The 24,266-nt window shown below is 49.0% G+C and overlaps 1 protein-coding gene across 1 annotated transcript in view; it reads right to left on the bottom strand.

Annotated features, from left to right (window-relative positions):
• slc24a3 (solute carrier family 24 member 3) overlaps nucleotides 1–24,266 on the bottom strand; it is a 633,998-nt gene that overhangs the window by 200,859 nt on the left and 408,873 nt on the right. Inside the window, exons 5-6 of the mRNA XM_072505510.1 lie at nucleotides 10,480–10,564; nucleotides 8,985–9,088 (exon numbers count right to left, since the gene is read on the bottom strand). Of these exons, the coding sequence (XP_072361611.1) occupies nucleotides 8,985–9,088; nucleotides 10,480–10,564 (189 nt within the window). The remainder of the gene's footprint in view (nucleotides 1–8,984; nucleotides 9,089–10,479; nucleotides 10,565–24,266) is intronic.

Below are 24,266 nucleotides of genomic sequence, written 5' to 3'. Positions count from 1 at the left end.
CTCCGGGGTCTCTGCAAATTCCCTATCCACCCTTAAAATCTCCCCCAGTAATCTTTCCCTTTCCTTGGCCTCTGTTTTCCTTTTGTGGGCCCCAATGGAGATCAGCTCTCCTCTGACCACCGCTTTTAGTGCTTCCCATACCACTCCCACAGGGACCTCGCCGTCGTCATTGACCTCCAGGTATCTCTCAATACACCCCCGCACTCTTGCACACACTCCCTCATCCGCCATCAATCCCACATCTAATCGCCAGAGTGTTCTCTGCTCACTTTCCTCTCCTAATTCCAGGTCCACCCAATGTGGGGCATGGTCCGAAACCGCTATGGCTGAGTACTCAGCTTCTTCCACCCTAGAGATCAACGACCTTCCCAAAACAAAAAAATCTATCCGGGAGTACACTTTATGGACATGGGAGAAGAAGGAAAACTCCCTAGCCCTAGGTCTAAGAAATCGCCATGGATCCACTCCCCCCCCATTTGGTCCATAAACCCCTTAAGTACCTTGGCCGCTGCCGGCCTTCTTCCGGTCCTTGAGCTGGATCTATCTAGCCCCGGGTCCAGCACCGTATTAAAGTCCCCTCCCAATATCAAGTTTCCTACCTCCAGGTCCGGTATACGCCCCAACATCCGTCTCATAAATCCCGCATCGTCCCAGTTTGGGGCATACACATTAACCAACACGACCTCCATTCCCTCCAGCCTGCCACTCACCATTACATATCTACCTCCGCTATCTGCTACGATGTTCTTTGCTTCAAATGCTACCCGTTTCCCCACCAAAATGGCCACCCCTCTGTTCTTTGCGTCTAGTCCTGAGTGGAACACCTGTCCCACCCATCCTTTCCTTAACCTAACTTGGTCCGCCACCTTTAGGTGCGTCTCTTGGAGCATAACCACGTCTGCCCTTAGTCCTTTCAAATGCGCGAGCACTCGGGCCCTTTTTATCGGTCCGTTCAGGCCTCTCACGTTCCACGTGATCAGCCTCACTAGGGGGCTACCTGCCCCCCTCCCGTGTCGACTAGCCATTTCCTTCTCTAGGCCAGTCCCATATCCCGCCTCCGCGCTCCCACTCGCTCCCCCAGCGTCGCACACCATCCCCGTCCACCCACTCTTTAGCCATTTCCTTTTGGATTTCCGCAGCAGCCGAAACGTGCGGCTAGCAAGGCATCACCGCAACCGGAAGTCATCGAAGGCCTTCTCAATCGCCACCACTATCTCCGCCTCCCTCTCCCTCGCCGGCATCATAATAACGTTCAGGAGCCTCCGCACATTCGCGTTCAACTGCCTCCCCTTCACAAACCGAGTCTGGTCTTCATGGATCACCTGCGGCACCCAGTCCTCAATTCTTGTGGCTAAGACCTTCGCCAGCACCTTGGCATCTACATTTAACAACAAAATCGGCCTGTAAGACCCACACTGCAGGGGATCCTTGTCCTGCTTCAGGATCAAGGGGATCAGTGCCCGGGACATCGTCGGGGGCAAAGCCCCCCTCTCCCTTGCCTCATTGAAGGTCCTAACCAGCAACGGGCCCAGCAGGTCCACATATTTTTTGTAGGATTTGACCGGGAAACCGTCCGGCCCCGGTGCCTTCCCGCCTGCATGCTCCCTATCCCTTTGGTCAGCTCCTCCAACCCAATCGGGGCCCCTAATCCCGCCACCAGTCCCTCCTCCACCTTCGGGACCTTCCGTTAGTCCAGAAAGCGGCCCATCCCTCCCTCCTCCAGTGGGGGCTCGGACCGATACAGTTCCTCATAAAAGTCCCTGAAGGCCCCATTGATGCCAGCCCCACTCCGCACCGCACTTCCTCCCCTGTCCTTAACTCCCCCGATCTCCCTAGCTGTGTCCCACTTCCGAAGCTGATGCGCCAGCATCCGGCTTGCCTTTTCCCCATATTCATAAACCGCCCCCTGGGCCTTCCTCCACTGCGCCTCCGCCTTCCTGGTGGTCAACAGGTCGAATTTGGCCTGGAGGCTATGCCTCTCTCTTAGCAGTCCCTCCTCCGGCCCCTCCGCGTCCCTCCTGTCTACCCTCACCATCTCCCACACCAGCCTCTCCCTCTCCCTCTGCTCTCTCCTTTCCTTATGGGCCCTAATGGAGATCAGCTCTCCCCTAACCACCGCCTTCAGCGCCTCGCAGACCATCCCACTCGGACCTCCCCGTTATCGTTGGCCTCCAGGTATCTCACTATGCTTCCTCGGACCCGCTCACTCACCTCCTCGTCCGCCAACTACCCCACCTCCAAGCGCCACAACGGGCGCTGGTCCCTCTCCTCCCCCAGCTCAAGGTCTACCCAACGCGGGGCGTGATCCGAAATGGCTATCGCCGAGTACTCGGTATCCTCTACTCTCGCTATCAGCGCCCTGCGCATAATAAAAAAGTCGATCCTTATGAACCTGCGAGAAGAATGAAAATTCCCTAGCCCCCGGCTGTGCAAATCTCCAATGGTCCACCCCTCCCATCTGGTCCATAAACCCCGTCAGCACTTTAGCCGCCGCCGGCCTCCTACCCGTCCTAGACCTGGAGCGATCCAGCGCCGGATCCAACACCGTGTTAAAGTCCCCCCCCCATTATCAGGCCCCCCACCTCCAAGTCCGGGATCCGACCCAACATGCGCCGCATAAAACCCGCATCGTCCCAGTTCAGGGCATACACGTTGACCAGTACCACCCTCTCCCCTTGCAGCTTACCACTTCCCATTACATACCTGCCGCCATTGTCTGTCACAATGCTCGACGCCTCGAACGACACCCCCCTTCCCACCAAGATCGCCACCCCCCCCGATTCTTGGCATCCAGCCCCGAATGAAACACCTGACCCACCCACCCCCTCCTCAATCCTACCTGGTCTGCCACCTTCAGGTGTGTCTCCTGGAGCATGACCACATCCGCCTTCAGGTGCGCGAACAGCCAGGCCCGCTTGACCGGCTCATTCAGTCCCCTTACGTTCCAGCCAGATCAGGGGGCTACACGCCCCCCTCCCCCGCCGACTAGCCATAACTCCTCCTCGGCCAGCCACACGCCCGCACCCCACGACCGGCCCGTTCCCCACGGTGGCAGACCCCCGTCCCAACCCCCTCTACTCACTCCAGCTCCCCCTTGACCATAGCAGCAGCAACCTGGTCCCCCCCACCCACCTAGGACCCCTCCTAGCTGCTTTGCTCCCCCATTGCACTCCCTCAAGTCAGCCGACTACTGCTGATCCCGGCCACTCCCACCTCTCCTTCGACTCCTCCCATTGTGGGACATCCCCTCCTCCTCCATTACTCCATTACCCATCAGCAGGCTCTCCGCCTCCCCCTTCCAACCAAAGCGTGGGAAACAACCCTCGCTTCCCTGCCCCGGCCCCGCCCCCTCCAGGGAAAAAGCCCGCGCTTTCCACCTGCCCAGCCCTGCCACCTCTGACGCAGCTCCTTTTATAGGCCCAGTCCCCTCACCCCCGACTCGGGCATCACCCTCCCCCGCGGGGCACCATCCCCCCTACCGGCCATCTACCCCTACTCCATTTACTTGCCCCCCTCGAAGAGCTTACCCGACAGACCCAACCAAAACAGTGCCCAACCCACCCTAACCACCCACACGGAATCAAAAAGAAACAAGAGCAAAGAACCCCCCCTCAAAATGTAACACACAACCACAATCCCCGACCCCCCCATCCCGACCCTCAGTTTGTGTCCAGCTTCTCGGCCTGAACAAAGGCCCACGCCTCCTCCGGAGACTCAAAATAATGGTGCCGGTCCTTGTAGGTGACCCACAGTCGCGCCGGCTGCAGCATGCCAAACTTCACCCTCTTCCTGTGCAGCACCGCCTTCTCCCGGTTGTACCCGGTCCTCTTCTTCGCCACCTCCGCGCTCCAGTCCTGATATATTCAAACCTCCGTGTTCTCCCACCTGCTGCTCCTCTCCTTCTTGGCCCACCTGAGCGATCAGCGAACCGATCAAACCGCACCAGCACCGCCCGCGGAGGCTCGTTAGCCTTGGGCCTCCTCGCCAACACTCTATGGGCCCCTTCCAGCTCCAGGGGCCCCTGGAAGGACCCCGCTCCCATCAGCGAGTTTAACATGGTGACCACATAGGCCCCCACGTCCGGCCCTTCCAGCCCCTCCAGGAGGCCCAGGATCCACAGATTCTTCCGCCTCGACCGATTCTCCATCTCCTCGAACCGCTCCTGCCATTTCTTGTGGAGCGCCTCGTGCGCCTCCACCTTTACCGCTAGGCCCAAGATCTCGTCCTCGTTATCGGAGATCTTTTGTCGGACCTCGCGGATCGCCACCCCCTGGGCCATCTGAGTCTCTAGCAGCTGATCAATAGAAGCCTTCATCGGCTCCAGCAGGTCAGTTTTGAGCTCCCTGAAGCAGTGCTGGATAGCCTCCTGCGCCCAATGCATCCATGCTGCCTGGTCCCCGCCCGCCGCTATCTTGCACTTCTCCCCTCGCACTTTCTTTGTGTTCACCACCACTTTTTTTAGTCGCCCCGCTCCTGGTCCAAGCGATACACTGTTGGGGGAATGTTGCAGTCTTCTTTCTACACAGGGAATTTTGAAAAAAATCCCGTTGGGGGCCCTGAAAAGAGCCCCAAAGTCCGTTGCAAGCGGGAGCTGCCGAACGTGCGACTTAGCTCTGCATAGCCGCAACCGGAAGCCCACTGTCGACTTTTTAACGAGATGCCGGAGGGCCGTGGTGTGGGATGCCATGTTGGGAATGCATTTTCTGAGAAAATTTACCATCCCGAGGAAGCGGAGGACCGCCTTTTTGTCCTCTGGGGTCTTCATGGCATTGATTGCCAGCACCTTGTCGGCGTCAGGTTGCACACCTTGCTGTGAAATGTGGTCACCCAGAAACTTGATCGCGGAACGCCCAAACGAGTATTTGGCCCGATTGAGCTGGAGGCCATTTTCATGAATCCTCTGGAAAATCTGTTTGAGGCGAGCAATGTGATCCTCGGGCGTCGTGGACCAGATGATCACTTCGTCCATATAGACTCGCATCCCCTCGATGCCCTCCATCATTTGCCCCATTATGCGATGAAATACTTCGGAAGCTGAGATGATACCAAAAGGCATGCGGTTGTAGCAATACCTGCCGAACGGAGTGTTAAAAGTGCACAGCTTCCGACTGGACTCGTCCAGCTGAATTTGCCAGAAGCCACGGGAGGCATCCAGCTTGGTAAAGAATTTGGCGTGGGCCATCTCACAGGTCAATTCTTCACGCTTCGGGATCGGGTAATGCTCTCGCATTATGTTGCGATTCAGGTCTTTGGGATCAATGCAAATGCGGAGTTCGCCAGAGGGTTTCTTGACGCAGACCATGGAGTTGACCCAGTCTGTGGGTTCCGTGACCATTGAGATGATGCCCTGGTCTTGGAGCTCTCGTAGCTGCGTTTTCAGACGATCCTGGAGAGGAGCCGGCACCCGGCGTGGTGCATGGATGACTGGGGTGGCATTCGGCTTGAGCAATATCTTGTAGCGATATGGGAGCGTGCCCATCCCATCAAACACACTGTGGTATTGTGTGAGAATGTCGTCTATCTCAGCCTGGAGATTCACATTGGGCGAGGCAGTCGCCAGTGTCGAGGACATGGCATGATTTAGGAGTTTGCATGCGCGAGCATCGAGCAGGGATGCCTCGTCAGGCCGGACGATCTCGAATCTCAACGTCGCCTTGATTTCCTTGTGAGAGACACCTAGCTGACACGACCCACTGGCAGCTATGGTATTACCATTGTAGTCAGGGAGCTGGCAGGCTGGTGGAAGAATGCTAGGTTGGTGTCGGATACTGTCGAGGTCCGAATGTGATACGAGGTTCGCAGACGCGCCAGTGTCCAAACTAAATCGGATGTGAGACTGGTTGACCATGATGATGGCACACCACTCGTCGTCAGGATCCACAATGAGGATCGAAAGGCGGTTTGCAGGCACGGTAGAGACCAACTTGCGTGTAGTAATGATGCCCAACCGATATGGAGACTCGAGGCAGTCAGCATCGGGGTCCGTTGGGTTGTCTGGATCAGAATCCTGCATGCCTTGTTGTATGCAGCGGACACGTCTGCGCTGCAGCTGGGATCGCTAGCTTTGTTCGGTGGAGCGGACCTGCAGAAGGCCACGTAGTGGCCAGGCTTTCCATACTGTAGACATCGCCTGCCTTTGGCTGGACATTGCCGCTTTAAATGGGCGGAGCCACAATTCAGACAAGTCATGATGCTGACGCAACACATTCTGTGCACCATCGTGCATGCACAGTGCGGTCGGCCGATGTTCGCGCATGCGCCTCAGGGTCTTCGGCCTCATCGTCCACCCGGTCGTGGCGCGCATGCCTGGGGACCCGAGAAAAATTAGAAACAGGCTTCTGACACAGGAGATGGTCCAACACTGTTTTATTGAACTTGCTGATTGCTGTACATAGTCTGCTGTGAGTTGGCACTCTATCAATCTAACTGATAACCTCCTACTGGCTTGACCAGACTAACTCTCTACCTCATGGTGATAGTGCTCACTGACTTGTGCACTCTTACTGTCTCAGTAGCTGTGTCCTGTAGCGAGAGAGAGAGCCTTAATGCCCTGTGTGCTTTATAGTGGTGGTGTCCTGCCTGCTGATTGGTTGTTATGTGTCTAATGTGTTCATTGGTTATCCTGTGTGTCAATCACTGCCTGTCTGCATCTCATTATATACATGAATGGATATTATGACACTGCTATGGTGGGATTTGAACCCCTGCCCCCAGAGTGTTAGGCTGGGTCTCTAGATTACTAATTCTGTGATATTACCACTACTCCAATATCTCCTCCATCCCACCAATTAATTAAGCCTCACCTCTATCCGAGCAAATACTTTTCCTAATCTCCAAATCAACCCTCGTATGGCAATTTCTTTCAAAAATGCGTTCTGAACTTTATCCACGCAAACCTCCAAAACAGTTTATAATTCTTTGGCAAATGTAATAAGTAGTTTTAGGCTTAGATATGGCGGTGGAGCGTTGGACTTCCAGCATTCCAAGATCCAATCCGAACTTGGCTTTGTACTCACTTTGCTCTCATGGAGACGTTTTTGAAATTTTCACCATTTCTTTCCGACACTTTCTACCCAGCAGAGCCAGCTTTACAATTCACAACAATGGAGGCGACAACTAGTCTGGATGCTACTCAAGGGGCCACAGAATTCACAATTGACAGGTTAAAAAAACGCTGTCGTTAATGTTGCAGATCTGTAGGAACTTACAGAAATTAGGAAAAACTGAAAATAAGGATTTGAGTGGACAATGTAAGAGAATATCCCAATATTTCTCTCCACCATTTTTATTAATTCATCATGTTGGCATTAAATGTTAACGATCAAGCAAGATAGGTCACACCAGAACAGCACTTCAACAAACATCCTAAATCAAGAATATTCACCTGAGGTAGGAGCTGTGCTCCGAAAGCTAGTGATTCGAAACAAACCTGTTGAACTTTAACCTGGTGTTGTAAGACTTCTTACTGAAAATCAAAAATTACCATCCCAAACACTAATTATTCTCCCTCATGTGCTGTAAAATGCCACTTTTCAGCCAAGACAACCTCCACTTGGGTCGAGGATCAGTGCAAGGATGCGTTTGTTGTCATAAATTTATACTTGACCTGTCTTTTTCTGCGGGAAACTGCATTGTCATTTTCAAAATGTCCAAACAAATCACTGCCATCCAATGACATTCTTCAGGCTCACACTTGGAAGAAGTGCACTTGTACTTGCGCACACTCGTACGTAAGAACTTAAGATGTAGGATCAAGAACAGACCACTCGGCCCCTCGAGCCTGATCCACTATTCAATGCTTTCACGGCTGATCTACCTTAACTCGACTTTTCTGCCCACTCCCCATATTCTTCGACTCTCTGAAAAACCAAACCATTTACCAATCTCTATCTCCGCGGAATATACTCAGCAATGGAGCATCTATTTGCATCTGGGTTGATAAACACAAAGACTCACAATCCTCTAGTGAAGAAATCTCTCCTCACCTCAGTCCTAAACAATGGACCCAAAGAGAAAATGCTGGAAAATCTCAGCAGGTCTGGCAGCATCTTTAGGGAGAGAAAAGAGCTAACACTTCGAGTCCAGATGACCCTTTGTCAAAGCTAAAGACAGAGAAAACCTTCTCTGTGTTTCTCTATCTTTAGCTTTGACAAAGGGTCATCTGGACTCGAAACGTTAGCTCTTTTCTCTCCCTACGGATGCTGCCAGACCTGCTGAAATTTTCCAACATTTTGTCTTTGGTTTCAGATTACAGCATCCGCAGTAATTTGCTTTTAACCAGTGCCTAAACAATGGAATCCTTATCTGGATATCATGCTCCCCGCCTCATGTTCGAGCCTCTTAGAATCTGTACCTTGGGTGGAATTTGTGGGTGAAAAATATCCCAACTAAGCTCAGGGCAGGTTGGGTGGAGGAAGTAATCAACATTGCTAAGGGCTTCCAAAAATCTGACATCAGAATCTGCAATCCAAGTATGAAAGTCCTCAAATCAGACTAAAATATCTGGCAATTGGAAATAAATGAGCATAAAGAAACCTCTTGCTCCATCTAACATGACTCAGGTTCTGCCTGTCTGGCATTGCTTATCTAAGTTAATTTTGAATCCATTTGTTGAATCCAATTAGCCTTCAGCTAACTGCTTTTACCCAGATTGTATAATCATATCCTGAACTCAATTGCATTTTTTTTCACAAATTGTCTATCATCTCACTATTTGTAAAGCACAAGCCAATAGCAGATATCTTGCCTCCTCATCCTCGATGAAGGGAGGGAAAAAAAGGCTCTTTTAATCTATTTTCATGGCGTAATGGAACAGACACACCAACAGTTTCTCTGGTGCTTCCTCTTTTGCATTGTATGTTACCAAGGCATGACCACCCAACCAATTACCAATAATGGCATTGTACCCAAGGGTTTGGGTATTTTATGTCTCACATTGACCACAATGCGAATACCTTGTAGACGGCTACTGAAGGTTTGCTTACCAATCCTGAGAAAAGTCCGCATACTCCAATAATGCAGAGAATGTTGAACACTGCCGAACCCACGATGGTTCCGACCCCTACGTCCCCCTTTGTGATGAACACCCCTGAGAAATAGAAAGGGGATAGTAAGCAGGGATACAAACTGCGGTATCTTTGGAATACCACCTGTACACACAAGGAAAGACACATCAGCACAAACGTTGAACACAACAGTGGAGATATTCAAAGTACTCAACTGTCATGAGCTAGTTATCGAGCAATGAGAGCATACTGGAGATTGTGACCCAGGGTTGGGAGAATCCCACCCCTGATGTTTTGTAACCCAGAAAAAAATATAATATAAAATATTAAATATATAGGGTGGCACAGTGGTTCGCATTGCTGCCTCACAGCACCAGAGACCAGGGTTTGAGTTTTGGGTGACTGTGGAGTTTGCACTTCCTTCCCGTGTCTGCGTGGATTTCCTCCTGGTGCTCTGGTTTCCTCCCACAGTACAAACATGTGTACGTTCAGTGGATTGGCCAAGCTAAATTTCCCCTTTAGTGTCTAAAGGTTAGGGTGGATTACGGGAATAGGGACGGGGAGTGGGCCGAGGTAGGGCGCTCTTTCGGAGGGTCGGTGAAGGCTCCAAAGGCCAACCACGCCGGCGCCAATGGCGCTGCTTCTCCACTCTGCGGAGAATCGCGTGCCAGCATCGGGGTGGCGTGGCCCGTTCGCGGGGATTCTCCGGCCTGGCCCAGGGTTGGGAGAATCCCGTCCCTGATGTTTTGTAACCCAGAAAATATTTTAATATTAAATATCAAATATACTGGGTGGGATATCAGAAGGCTACCAGAATCCATTATTGAACAATGTCTCAGCAAGCCAGCAGGTGAGGAGAGTATTCTGCCTATTACACATACAACCGCCTCACGGTCAAGTACTGAAGTAGTACACAGAGCTTTACTTGGAGAATTCCACACCTTTTTCCAAAGATGAAGAAAATAAACATGCGGACCTATGAGGAAAAGGCGCAAGAGTGGAATTAGCGGAGTTGCTCTTACAAAGTGCTGACACGGACAAGTGACAATTGGCCTCCATCCTATGATTCTGGAACAAGGAGTGATTCTAAGGGGATCAGGGGTTATGGGGAGAAGGCAGGAGAATGGGGATGAGAAACATATCAGCCATGATTGAATATTGGAGCAGACTCGATGGGCTGAATGGCCTAATTCTGTTCCTTAGTCTTATGGTTTAAGAGGAGCACTTTAAGAAAAGATGCGTCTGATTCTAAACCTCCCCTTATGGAACATGTAGGGAGAGTACAGGATTGTGTTTTTACTAATGTTTCTTTTTAAAGTGGAGCCTTTGAAGGTGCAATTTGCAAAGTGACAAGCAAAAATGGATGTCAAGGCAGTTTACTGGAGAAGTGACTGATGGGCAAGGTAGGGATGAACAAATCAGGATTAACGACAGGCAGCTTTGCCTTATCTCAAACTTGGCTTCAGCGAGTTACCTATGATCGAGGTGAAGAGCTCAGGGGCTGAGCTTCCAGCTGCCATGAAAGTCGCTCCAGCCACATCTTCACTGAGGTGTAGACGCTACAGGGGAGAAAGCACAGCGAGAAAATGTCATTGGTAAGTCATCACCACGGCAATTACAATAGTGCTCACTCATCCTGAACAGGTGCTCGTGATTCAGCTTCCTGACCTGTGAGTCAGTCTTCCCCTGTTTATCTCTCTTCCTCAACAACATTTCTGAAAGGTAAGGTCCAGTGTTTAAAAAAAAAGTAGCATCTGGGCGTCAGCCCATTTGAAGCTCCTTTTCCGAACTAAAGGTAAACTGTGGAAGTTGTTCTTTTGCTGCTGACTTGCATTCATTAGAAACTTCTGCCCAAACTAATTTTATTCAGACTACTCAAAGGAAAAGAAAAATCATTTGCCAAACATTTCTTTAAAATTCTGGGGGGCTGAAGAGGGCACAAAACTTATTTCGCATTTATTCAAAAACAAGGGGGGTTGATACAACTTATAATTTGTGTCTGATGCAAAGGCTATACATGAAGGTGATCCTGTTTTGAGCACCTACCAGATAAGATAAAGAGGTTTATCCTGACTACCAGCTGAATACAAACCAATCTATCAGGGGTTAGTATACAGCGCCAAAGAACCCAATGGCCTAATTACCTAATAACTTAATAAATCCAACACCTTTCCATAGTAATTCATTCAAATGGATTCTGGAATCAATTGCAAATCCTTGGGGAAAAAAAAAGGTTGTGTGTTTTTCATAATGTAAGGGAATCCGAACAAATTTCTTATTACTTCAGGATTTTTCAACTAAGCAGATCAAACGCTTCTGTTGAGAAGTACCAGGTTACGGTTACGAACCATCTTGTTACTCAATAAGGGTATGTAGATTATGCTTGATGAATAAATAATTGATTAACACAATTTTCTGGAAAATAATGGATTTACATTTTTCACTGCAATTTGCGATTTCTTTTTCTCTTCCGTTTCGCGGACTGTTTAGTGAGTTTTCACGTACCAAAAGTTACTGACCTGTAACTGCATCTGCATTGCCTTTCCTAATCATTAGGCCACGAGACATAGAAGCAACAGTAGGCTATTTGGCCCACTGGGTCTGCCTTACCATTTGACTGATCTGATATGATAATCCTCAACACCACTTTCCCACCTTATCCCCATAACCCTTTATTCTCTTACGGATTAAAAATCTGTCTATCGCAGCCTTGAACATAGTTTTTAAAAATAAATTTAGAGTACCCAATTATTTTTTGGAGCTCACGGTCTGCCTCTGGATACCTGCTTCCAGGCTGTTGATCTGCCTCCATTGTGTCGGGGGACTGGTTGCCGACTGGAAAATCCAACTCCCCCTCCTTAAATTACCTTTAATGAGGCTCTTAATCTGCCTAATTGTCCGAGTGCCTCATGGGAGCTGGCTAGCCCTACCTCAAAATGGCCGGAAATCAGTACACTGGCTGGCATTTGCACTTTTGGCTCCATTTGCCTCAGTTCCCCACTTTGGTGGGGGCCTGAAAATCCCATCCAATGTGTAGAAATCAAGGTTAATGTGAACAGTTCAACCATTATTTGACATGATTAATAAAGTATGATTCAGTGCCAATGCTCTTCAAACACTGCTTACTTTGGAATATGCTCGGTGTCATGACACTGTACTCAAATATATTTCTGTGCAAGGTAAGAAGGATGGTACTCCAGGGTCACCCTCCCCCTTCTCTCTCAGCACTAAGAATGTCTAATGTGACCTCCTCAAAAGATGCTAAGAGGACAATAACATTGGGTACACTTTTCCTGCCTTCATTTTTCACTCTTTTGAGCTTATCGTCCTGTAAACAATGAAGTAATGCTGGAAGTGTCTAGAACTTGTACAGTGATGCTCGATTGACCATTCTACAGTGTGTATGTGCATCATACAGTTTGGCCATGAGAGAAAGTGTCTTTGTACGTGAAGTCCACTGGGCTAAATCGCTGGCTTTTAAAGCAAAACAAGGCAGGCCAGCAGCACGGTTCAATTCCCGTACCAGCCTCCCAGAACAGGCACCGGAATGTGGCGACTAGGGGCTTTTCACAGTAACTTCATTGAAGACTACTTATGACAATAAGCAATTTTCATTCATTTCATTTCAAATGTCAATGTCGTGAAAGTTCTGGATATAGATTTTGGGTTGGCACCTCTGTAGGAGGGACATGTAGGACGAATAATAGAAGAGTTGTGTGATTGCGTGACTGCTTAACATTGGCAGCATCAAATCTGCAACTGGGTCACGGGCAGCGTTTTGTGCTTAGTACGGCGTCCCATTGGATAACTTCATTATGGCAGCTTCCTTTGCATGTGCCATCTTCTGCCACATTTGCTATCAGATACTGGGAACAATCACCCATCTCAGGTGGCTGTAGAAGATTCCATGGCACTATTTTGAACGACGAGCAGGGGGTTACCCCAGTGCCCAATCAATATTTATCCCTCAATCAACACTGCTGAAATAGTTGAACTGGTTATTATCTCATTGCTGTTTGCGGGAGCTTGCTGTGTGTAAATTGGTTACTGTGGCTCTTACAGCACAACAGTGGTCGGTGTGGGTTTTTGCTGTGGCACATATACACAGGATCTGCTCAGACGAGGAGGAGCGTAACAGACATCTACAGACGCTGAAAGATGCCCTCGTACGAACAGGATATGACGCATGACTCATCGATCGACAGTTCCAACGGGCCACAGCAAAATAACGCACCGACCTCCTCAGAAGACAAACACAGGACACAACTGACAGAGTACTCCTCGTCGTCCAATACTTTCCCGGAGCGGAGAAACTACGACATCTTCTTCGCAGCCTTCAACATGTCATCGATGAAGACAAACATCTTGCCAAGATCATCTCCATACCTCCACTACTTGCTTTCAAAGAACCGTGCAATCTCAAAACAGACCATTGTTTGCAGCAAACTATCCAGCCTTCAGAACAGCGACCACGACACCATGGCAATCTCTGCAAGACGTGCCAGATCATCGACATGGATACCACCATTACACATGATAACACCGCCCACCAGGTACATGGTACATACTCGTGCGACTCGGTCAACATTGTCTACCTCATACAGGAAAGGATGCCCCGAAGCATGATACATTGGCGAGATCACGCAGACGCTGCAACAATGGATGACCAGACATCGCGCAACAATCGCCAGGCAGGAATGTTCCCTTCCAGTCGGGGAACACTTCCGCAGTCAAGGGCATTCAGCCTCTGATCTTCGGGTAAGCTTTCTCCAAGGCGGCCTTCAGGACGCGCAACAATGCAGAATCACGGAGCAGAAACTTATAGCCAAGTTCCGCACACGAGTGTGGCCTCAACCGGGACCTTGGATTCATGTCGCATTACATTCATCCCCCACCACCTGGCCTGGGTTTGCAAAATCCTACCAACTGCCCTGGCTTGAGAAAATTCACGTCTCTTTAACCTGTGATTATCCCTCTCTCCTGTTGCTCCGCCTGGATCTGTAAAGACTTAATTACCTGCAAAGACTGGCATTCAAATAATCGTCTTGCATCATTGACTTTGTCTATGTATATGTTTCTGGAACCCACCTCTTCATTCACCTGATGACGGAGCTGCGCTCCGAAAGCTAGTGATTCGAAACAAACCTGATGGCCTTTTACCTGGTGTTGTAAGACTTCTTGCTGTGCTCACCCCCCAGTCTAACACCGGCATCTCCACATCATGCTTGGCAAAGCACTGCAGTGATTTGGCCTTGCCCTCTGCAGTATGGCTGACCAGGAAACTCTCCCACGCTTACCACCTGCCATCAGGCCTATTGGACGGATTTACAGGCTGATAATCAACCTGTTAGACCATGGGCGAAGACACCTTCCAGAGCCATCCAGTCCTGAGGAGGGGCCCAAACCCGGATCTCTTGGTCCAGAGGTAGGGACACTACCCACTGTGCCACAACACACAACAATGACCACACTTGAAAATACTTAATTGGTTGCAAAGTTCTATGGGACATCCTGTGGTTGCGAAAGGTGCTTTCTAAATGGAAAGTCTTTCTTTCCATGTCATACTCAGCTCCCTATAATTTATGCTTTATACTAATTTAAAAATAAATGACCAATTATATCATTCCCTTCACTTTCACATCCGAGGCCCAAGGTTTCAAAGCAGCCGGTTTAAGGTAGTTAGGTGTGTGTGTGGGGTGGACAAAGCCTTGTTTAGGACCTGGAGAATCGGAGGACAGGATTTAAATTTAAAAAAATGTATTATTGTTAGATCCAGGCAAGCCAATAGAACAACCTCCACCTAGCAATATGTCAAGACTGACAGATTAGAATTCTAAGTCATAATTTCACCAGAAAAGTTAGGACCCTTCCTTTTAAAACTAATAAAGTGGAACTTTATTGCACCAGCCGGTTGTCTGCCTTGTATATTCTAACAGGGGACCAGTTTAGTTCAGTTGGCGAGTGTAGAATCCGCTAAAGTAGCACGCATTGACCAAGCAGGTGGAAAACAAAGGTCAGGTTTATTTACAATACACAAGATCTCCACTCCCTGAAGGGTCTCGCTCCTCAACCTGTACCCAGGTGAGGGTTTTTATACTAGTGTATTCCCCTGTTAAGGGGAAGCCCCGCTCCCTTACCAGGGGTGCTTGTATTCAGTGGAGGTCACGGGGAATCTGATAGTCCTGATGCAATGATTTCCACGAGGGTTGTAACATAATAATCTAATAATGATCTTTATTAGTGTCACAAGTAGGATTACATAACACTGCAATGAAGTTACTGTGAAAATCCCCTAGTCGCCACACTACGGCGCCTGTTCGGGGACGCTGAGGGAGAACTCAGAATGTTCAATTCACCTAACAGCACGTCTTTCGAAACTTGTGGGTGGAAACCGGAACACCCAGACGGAACCCACGCAGATCACAGGGAGAACGTGCAGACTCCGCACAGAGAGTGACCAAGCCGGAATTGAACCTGGGACCCTGGCGCTATGATGCAACAGTGCTACCCACTGTGCTACCGTGCCACCCACAGCTAGACAGCAGGTTCGTGATGTAGAGCGAGGCCAGCAGCAGGGGTTCAATTCCCGTACTAGCTGAGTTTATTCACGAAGGCTCTGCCTTCTCAACCGTGCTCCTCGCCGGAGGTGTAGTGCAGTTAAATCACCACCAGTCAGCTCTCCCCCTCAAAGGGGAAAACAGCCGGTTATCTGGGACTACGGCAACTTTACTTGCACCTTTATATTCTGATATAATTTATTACATTGGGCAGGTTGAGGTTGTCTTCTCTGGAGGAGTATATTCTTGGAGTGAGGGTCATCAATTGACCTCCTGCCTCTTTTTAGTTTTTGTTGATGCCAAAACATTGGATTTTCTAGTCCCCTTAACTCCCGGGTGTTCCGACACTCCAAAAATTGCCACATCTCGACTCGGGACAACCTTCAACCTCAGCACCTCAGACATCACGTCGGCGAAGCCCCACCAAAATCCCTCCAGCTTTGGACAAGCCCAAAACATATGGACATGGTTTGCCGCCCCCACCCCCGCGCACCGCCCGCACCTACCCTCCACCCCCTCGAAAAACCTGCTCATTCTGGCCCCCATCATATCCACCCTGTCAACTACTTTAAATTGAATGAGGTGCACAAAAAGAGGATGCATTCACTCTCCTCAGAGCCTCCTCCCATAACCCAGCCTCCAGCACCCTCCCCAGCTCTTCCTCCCACTTACGCTTAACGTCTCCTATCGGGATGCCCTCCCAGTCCATTAATTATTTTTCAATCTCCGACACTCTGCCTTCACCAACCCTCGTTTCGACACCACCTTGTCCTGCAACCCCGGGGCGGCAGGTCAGGAAAGGACGTCACCTGTTTCTTCACGTAGTCCCGCACCTGTAAGTACCACAACCCATTCCCCACGAATAGGTCTCCAAACCGCTCAAACCCCACCCGCTGCCACCCCCGGAACTCCGCGTCCAGTCCCCCTGGAACAAATCTGTGATTCCCACAAATCGGAACCCAAACCGGGGACCCCTCCAGCCTCAGGTGCTGCCGCCACTGTCCCCACACCCTCAGGGCCGCCACCATGACCGGACTGGTGGGGTGCCTGGTCAGCGAGAACGGCAGAGTTGCCATCAATAATGCACCTAAACTAGTGCCCTTAAAAGAGGCTGCCTCCACCTGCTCCCACACCAACCCTTCCCCAACTGTTCTATGTTCTACCCACTTCCTGCCCATGGCTATGTTTGCTGCCCAGTAGTAGTTCATCAAATTTGGCAAGACCAGCTCGCAGCGCCCCCGCCCCCCACACCCACCACACCCTACCCTACGTTCCCGCTCCTGCAGCACCTTCTTTACCCATGGGTCTTTTCCCACCCACACAAGATCAATGCATTAATCTTCATAAAGAAGGCCTTCGATATAAAAATTGGAAGGTTCTGGAACACAAATAGAAACCTCGGGAGTACCGTCATCTTCACAGACTGCACCCACCCCGCCACCAGGAGCACATCCCCCTTCTTAAAATCCCCGTTCATCTGCTGCACCCCAGATTCAATTTATGTAGCTGCTCCCATCCCCGCGCCACCTGGATGCCCAGATACCTGAAACACGCCCCCACTACCTTAAATGGCAGCTCGTCCAACCTCCTCTCCTGCCCCCTCACATTGATCGGAAAGACCGCACTCTTCCCCATGTTTAACTTATACCCAGCGAACCGGCCGAATTCCACCCAAATTTCCATGATACCTCCAATACTTTCCAATGGGTCCGATATGTAAAGCAATAGGTAGTCTGCATACAGAGAGACCCTGTCCTCCACCCCCCCATACTATCCCTTTCCAACCCCTTGATGCTTTAAGCGCCATTGCCAGTATCTCTATCGCCAAGGCAAAGACCTCCTGCCTCAATCATCCCCACTTCCACAATACCATTATTTGCTTGTCCAACACATGCCACCTCACGATGCCTTGCATTTCTCAACCAATTAGAAAGTGAATAGACATTTTATTAACCGATTGGATGATTCTTGGCTGTCAGTCAAGCAGCCGCCACTTCAATGTCAAATACTTTTATAAGTAATAATCAGATATGTTCAAAGAAAATTTAGAAAGATACACAGATTAGTCTAATTTTAGAATAGAATAGAATTCCAACAGTGCAGAAGGAGGCTATTCAGCCCATGAAAGTTGCGTCGACCCTCTGAAGAGTACCCCATCTAGATGCACTCCGCCGCCCTATCCCCGTGATTCCGTAACCCCACCTAACCTACACATTCTTGGACACGAAGGGCCAATTTAGCATGGCCAATCCACCTAACCTGCACATCCAGGGTTACACGGAGCAGTGACCCAGGGATTAATCTTTGATTCTTGGAGACTCCAAGGCCAACTGTAACGCAGGCCTGAACCACAAAAATCAAACAAATGAGCTTGGAAATGTTTGTAACTGGGCATCTTCTATTACAAACTTAGAGAGTTGCATTTTACTGGGGTTGGATTAGTCGGCTGCCTTACTTGCCCACCATATGTGGGACAGGTGGCCTGCTTTCAAATATGGGAGTGGCGGGGCGTAAAATACATCCCAGAAAATTGTGCAGGCTGTCAGAATATTTGCTTCCGTCAACCACAACATTGAATTTATTGTACTGAGGGAATGCTGCCCTCACAACCTCATCTGCATTAATGTGGTAAAAAGTTGCAGTGGTCGGCCAAAGGTACACAAGGTTAGTAATCGTCAACAAGCTCGGGCAGTGGAAAAGACGACTTGCAAGAATTGGGAACTGGTGGCTTGGGCTGGTAAAGTTGTTCTTTTTAAACTATCGGCAAAATATATTTCCTGATCAGCACTACACAGCAGGAATTTGCAAATCAACATCCCTTGTGGGTTGCCTCAGATCCAGGAATTACAATTTGAAATCATATATATATATATATATATACAGAGAATCATAGAATCCCTCCAGCGCAGAAGGAGTCCATTCGGCCCATTGAATCTGCATCAACCCTCTAAAGAGCACCCAACCCAAGTCCACTCCCTCGCCCTATCCCCAAATAACCCCAAATAACCTTTGGACACCAAGGGGTCATTTTTAGCATGGCCAATCCACCTAATCTTCACATCTTTGGACTGTATCTTTGGACTATATTGTGTCATTGCGTCACCCATGGCTCAGTTGGTAGCACGCTGGCCTCCGAGTCACAAGGTTCTGGGTTCCAGTCCCACTCCAGGATTGGAATACAAAAATCAAGGCTGATACTCCCGGTGCTATGATGAGGGAGCACTACACCATCGGAGGTGCATGCCTTTGGATGAGACCTTAAGCCAGGGCTGTGCCGGCGTATTGATTTGGGTGTGAAAGATCCCACGGAACTAAAAGAGCAGGGGAGTTACCCCCAAGTGAACTAGCTGATGTTTCGCCCCAGTCAACATTTTAAGAAAAACAGATTACAACCATCACACTGCTGCTTGCGGGATCTTGCTGTGCTCAAATTGGCTGCCGTGTTTCTTACACTTCTCCAGCGACTACACTTCTGAAGTACTTCATCGGCTGCAAGACCCTTTTGAGATATCTGGAGGTCAGGAACGGCACTGGAGTTGGCAGTATTCTCCTCGGAGGCCTCAATACTTGGTTATCGCTCTGCTAAGTGCAAAGCAGTGGGATGGCATCTTTATCATTCAGTCTGCTATTGTTTCTCCCCAACTCGCACAAAAGGGGTAAATTCCTTTCACCAGAAAAATCATTAGAAACGGAATTCCAAAACTGAAGAAATCAATGGGAAGTATTATGCACGTGAAGCTCAATTCACATTATTATTCACTTCAGTAATCATCCAGCAATAGCTGTCTGTTTTTAAACTCAACTCTGTTTCCTGCGGCTGTTCTCCTTCCTGTGACACTTGCAGCCATTTAATTGACTCAGTTCCCAAGATACACCCCTCCTTCAGTCATGGGGACACTTCACATGAAAAGGCCGAATCCAAGGACCCAGCAGGGATGCCCAATACCTCATCAGAGCATCTGCTGTAGTGTTTTCTTTTATTCATTATTCATTTTCCTCCTATTAATTCGCTGTGTATCAGGACAGTTCAACTCGAATTGAGCTTCGTTCAAATCCAAGAGTCTTCAGGCACCAGTGAAAACTGCCAACAATCAGATGTTTGTACAACTTGAGAGACTTGGCATTATGTTTGAAGATGTTTATTCCATTTCCATTGGTAAAACCACAATCAAATCCGGTTAGCCTAGTCAGTGCAGCCCGCTGTCTGAAGCAATCCAAAATCATGCCAAATTAAAGTTTCCAAGTTGAATACAACTGTTCACCAAATTGGATTTTCTCAGCCTACGGAGCTATTGAGACCCTATAACTGACCTCCAGCCTGGCCCGTTCTACCGATTGAATAGGTAGAACTTTCCTCCAATTAAATATTGGGAAGATGCACAATTCGCTCCCACACCACCAATTCCAATGACAACTCTTTGAGGCTGGACCAGACTGTTTGCAACTTCAGTATCATGTCTGACTCCAACATCAGCTTCAAACTACAGACGCACACTGTTACTTAGATACCCTATTTCCACGTTGATAACTTTGCCTCATTTTTGCCCCCGTCTCAAAACCCTCATCCATGACCTTTCTTACGTCTGCTCTTGATTTATTCCAATGCCCTCTTGGCTGGTTCCCACATACAACCCCCTTTAAACGTGAGATAATTCAAAACTCCTGCTGTCCATGGGGTAACTCAAGCCAAATGCCCTTTATCCATTGCCCCTGTGCTCACTCATCTACACTGGCTCTCATTTAAGCAAAGCCTCAATTTTATAATGCCAATCTTTCTTTTCAAATCCTTCCATGGCCTTGCCCCTCTCCACCTCTGTAATCTCCTCCAGACCCCACAACCCTCCAATTCTGACACCCTCTGCACTCTCAATTTAATTTGCTCCATCATCGGTGGCAATTGGAGCCGAAGCTCTGGAATTCCCTCCCTATACCTCTCCACCTCTTTTCCTCACTCTCCTCCTTTATGATGTTTCTTCAAATGTAACCCTGATTGGGCCTTTGGTCATCTAACCCAATACATCCTTCAGCAACTCGGTGTCAGATTTTGTATCTGTGAAACACCTTGGGAGGATTCATTACGATAAAGGCGCTATACAAATGCAAGTTGTTATCGTAATCCTTGTGGTAAGTATGGTCACTCGTTTACATATGGATATGTAATGCAAAAGTAGGATGCTTCAGGTTTTATATAATTTATATAATTTTATATAAATTAGCTAGCTGTTAGCAGGAAAATAATTTTATGGATGAGGAGGAGCCGTGACATTTTAGGCATGGAGCGAGATGGCACCATGATCGCAATGTTCCAATATTTTATCCATAAATCAGAATCCCGACAGTGCAGAAGGAGGCTATTCAGTCCATCGAGTCTGCACTGATCTCCAAAAGAGTACCCGACCAAGGCCCACTCCCCCACCCTATCCCCATAATGCAGTAACCCCACCTAACCTGCACACTTTTGGGACACTATGGTGCAATTTATCATTGCCAATCCACCTAATCTGCAGTGGGAGGAAACTGGAGCACCTGGAGGAAACCCATGCAGACACGGGGAGAACGGGCAAACTCCACACAGTCACCCAAGGCCAGAATTGAACCCGGGTCCGTGCCGCTGTGAGGCAGCAATGCTAACCACTATGCTATTGTGCCGCCATCGGCCGCCAAGGGCAGCACGGTAGCATTGTGGATAGCACAATTGCTTCACAGCTCCAGGGTCCCAGGTTCGATTCCGGCTTGGGTCACTGTCTGTGCGGAGTCTGCACATCCTCCCCGTGTGTGCGTGGGTTTCCTCCGGGTGCTCCGGTTTCCTCCCACAGTCCAAAGATGTGCAGGTTAGGTGGATTGGCCATGATAAATTGCCCTTAGTGTTGGGTGGGGTTACTGAGTTATGGGGATAGGGTGGAGGTGTTGACCTTGGGTAGGGTGCTCTTTCCAAGAGCCAGTACAGACTCGATGGGCCAAATGGCCTCCTTCTGCACTGTAAATTCTATGATTCTATGATCACCATAACCCGCTGGCCTTAATAAACATTGAGTCCTTCAATTAAGATTGCCTAATTGAATTCCATGTATATTTAGAGTCATTACAGGTGGCAGAATGTGGCAACCTTTCACTTCCTCAGTTAAAGGGGGGACTAAAGCCCAGGAAGAAGTGAAAGGAATGTTCAAACGCTTGATCCTCTTAAAGTTCCCGAGTTCATTCGGTTATAACAAAAGTTGGAACAATACCTTTTCCTGCCATCAGGTGTGCTTTGCATATTTTTGCAACAGCTTCTGTGAAAGAATCTTCATTTAGTGAATTGGCGACATCTAGTGCCAGGAGGTAGAGAATGCTAAATGTATTTATGTTAGCCCTGCTACAGGATGACCCAAGGTCTTTCAGAACTAATTATTTTTGAAGTGCAAACTCTACTTTTATGCAGGCAAACACAGCAGCCAATATGCAATAAGTAGGGTTCTGAAACATAATCTGAACATATATTTTGCCTTTAACATAATAAAACAGTCCAACAGGAATTACGGAAAGCTGGGGACTTCCAGTGGCGGCATGTATGTGGAAGTAGCACGTTGGGTGGCTCCTGCCCGAGGCTCTGGTTTTTGGAGTTCAGTGCCTGGTTTCAGGGGCAGTTTTTGAACAAGCTGATGCAGGAAGGCATAAGGAAGCAGGGGATTGTCAAAGACTGAGAAAATAGCCGCTGGAAAGAAGGGGGCGAGTGAAAGTTCTCCGTCGAGTGAACGGGTCAGCCCGGCAGCAGGAAAAATGGCGGAGGGTGGCTGGGTGGGGCGGCGCCCTTCACAATGGAAACTCTGACCGAGGTGATGGCTGGAGAGTTTGAGAGGCAGTTTGCCAAGCACATGGAGATGGAGGGGCTGGTTTAGCACACTGGGCTAAATCGCTGCCTTGTAATGCAGAATAAGGCAGCAGCGCGTGTTCAATTCCCGTACCAGCCTCCCCGAACAGGCGCTGGAATGTGGCGACTTGGGGCTTTTCACAGTAACTTCATTGAAGCCTACTTGTGACAATAAGCTATTATTATTATTATGCTGTGAAAGGAGATGATGGCTGCAGTGAAGGAGTGGATGGAGGAGGCGATTGCCCCGGTGAAGACGGCGGTGTCGAAGACAGTGGCCAAGGTCCGGAAGCAAGCAGAGAAGTAGATGGGGTTGGAGGAAGCTCTGTCACAGTACAGTGACCAGTTCACCTCGATGGGTGAGGAGCTGCGGAGGGTAGTGGAGGCTAACAAAGGACTCGGAGTCAAGATGGAGGACCTGGAGAACAGGTCAAGGTGGCAGAACGTACGAATTGTGGGCTTGTCTGAGGGGGTGGAGGGCCCGAGGCCAACTGAGTGCTTCGCAACAAGGCTGGCGGAGTTGTTGAGGGAGGGGGATGAACTTTCCCGATATGAGCTGGACAGGGCTCATCGGTCACTCAAATCCAAGTCGAAGGCAAACGAGTCGCCAAGGGCGGTTATATTTTGTTTTCACAAGTTTTGTGTCAAGGAGAAGGACCTGAGTTGGGTGAAGCAAAGGAGTGAGGTGAAGTGAGAAGTTGGCATTTGAAAATACCAGGACTTGACGGTCGAGCTGGCGAGAATGCGGGCGGCCTTCGGACGGGTGAAGGCAGCACTCTGCAGTAATGGGTGAGGTTTGGCATGATCTACCCGGTGAAGTTGAGGGTGACCTACAACTAGAGAGACTTCTACTTCCAAGGCGTGAAGGTGGCGGTTGCGTTTGTGAAGGCCGAAGGACTGAAGTTGAAATGATGCCGGACCTGGAATTTATGTCTTTGCACGTAACTTTAAAAAATGTATATATATATATATAAAATGAACTTCCGTGAATTCAGTGGGTAACATGGCACGAAGACACAGAGCTAGGCTGAGGATCGCTGTGTCAGCCAGCTCTTATCTGATCGCATACTCAATCGTTTTGAAGCCAAGCAACAGTGGCAGTTTAGATTTGCAGCTTTGTTGCTTCAAATTGAGACAACCTGGGCTGGGGATTCACAGGTCTGCTACAATCTAATTGGGTGCCATTTTTCGACTTAGCTGGCGCACGGTTACCTTTCAATCTCACATTTGTATCATTTTACATTCCTGAATATTACAAATAAATTCTCTCAAAATATTTATTCAATATCAGCTGTTATACGCGTTTGTTATTCATCGAACTCAGCTATGAAATATTGCTATTCGGCAGGATTGAGTAAGAGTTTCGCTCCCTAGTGGTCGGGTATTGGTAAATAAAAATTGACAAGCATGCATGGGTTGTCATTTTACATGGGGTAATGGGGGAGAGGGATGGAGACAAGAGGCCCAATATACTTTTCTGTTAACAGCTGTGCGCAAATTGAAGGAACCATGTGTTTCTACTCCGTTTACTCGGTGTCACTTGGGTTAAAGATGGTCTAGTGTGTCGGGGAGGTTTGGGCAATGACTTAATGCTGCTGGATTACCTTGGGGTAACATCAGTCGGATTTTCTGCTTGCTGCAGTTGCAGCAGAAGTGTTAACCCATTATTTTAGGCTGCTTTAAAGTATTAGAAACCCTACTGTGCAGAAGGATGCCATTCGGCCCATCGAGTCTGCACGGACCCTTTGAATGAGCGTTCTATCCACATCCACCCCTATCTCTGTAACCTGCACATCCCTGGACACTAAGGGGCAATCCACCTAACCTGCACATCTTTGGACTGTGGGAGGAAAC

The sequence above is a fragment of the Scyliorhinus torazame genome, chromosome 1, assembly GCF_047496885.1.
Source record: "Scyliorhinus torazame isolate Kashiwa2021f chromosome 1, sScyTor2.1, whole genome shotgun sequence".
Lineage (NCBI taxonomy): Eukaryota > Metazoa > Chordata > Chondrichthyes > Carcharhiniformes > Scyliorhinidae > Scyliorhinus > Scyliorhinus torazame.
The sequence above is the reverse complement of the archived record's forward strand: the minus strand, read 5'-3'. Positions and strand labels throughout refer to the sequence as shown.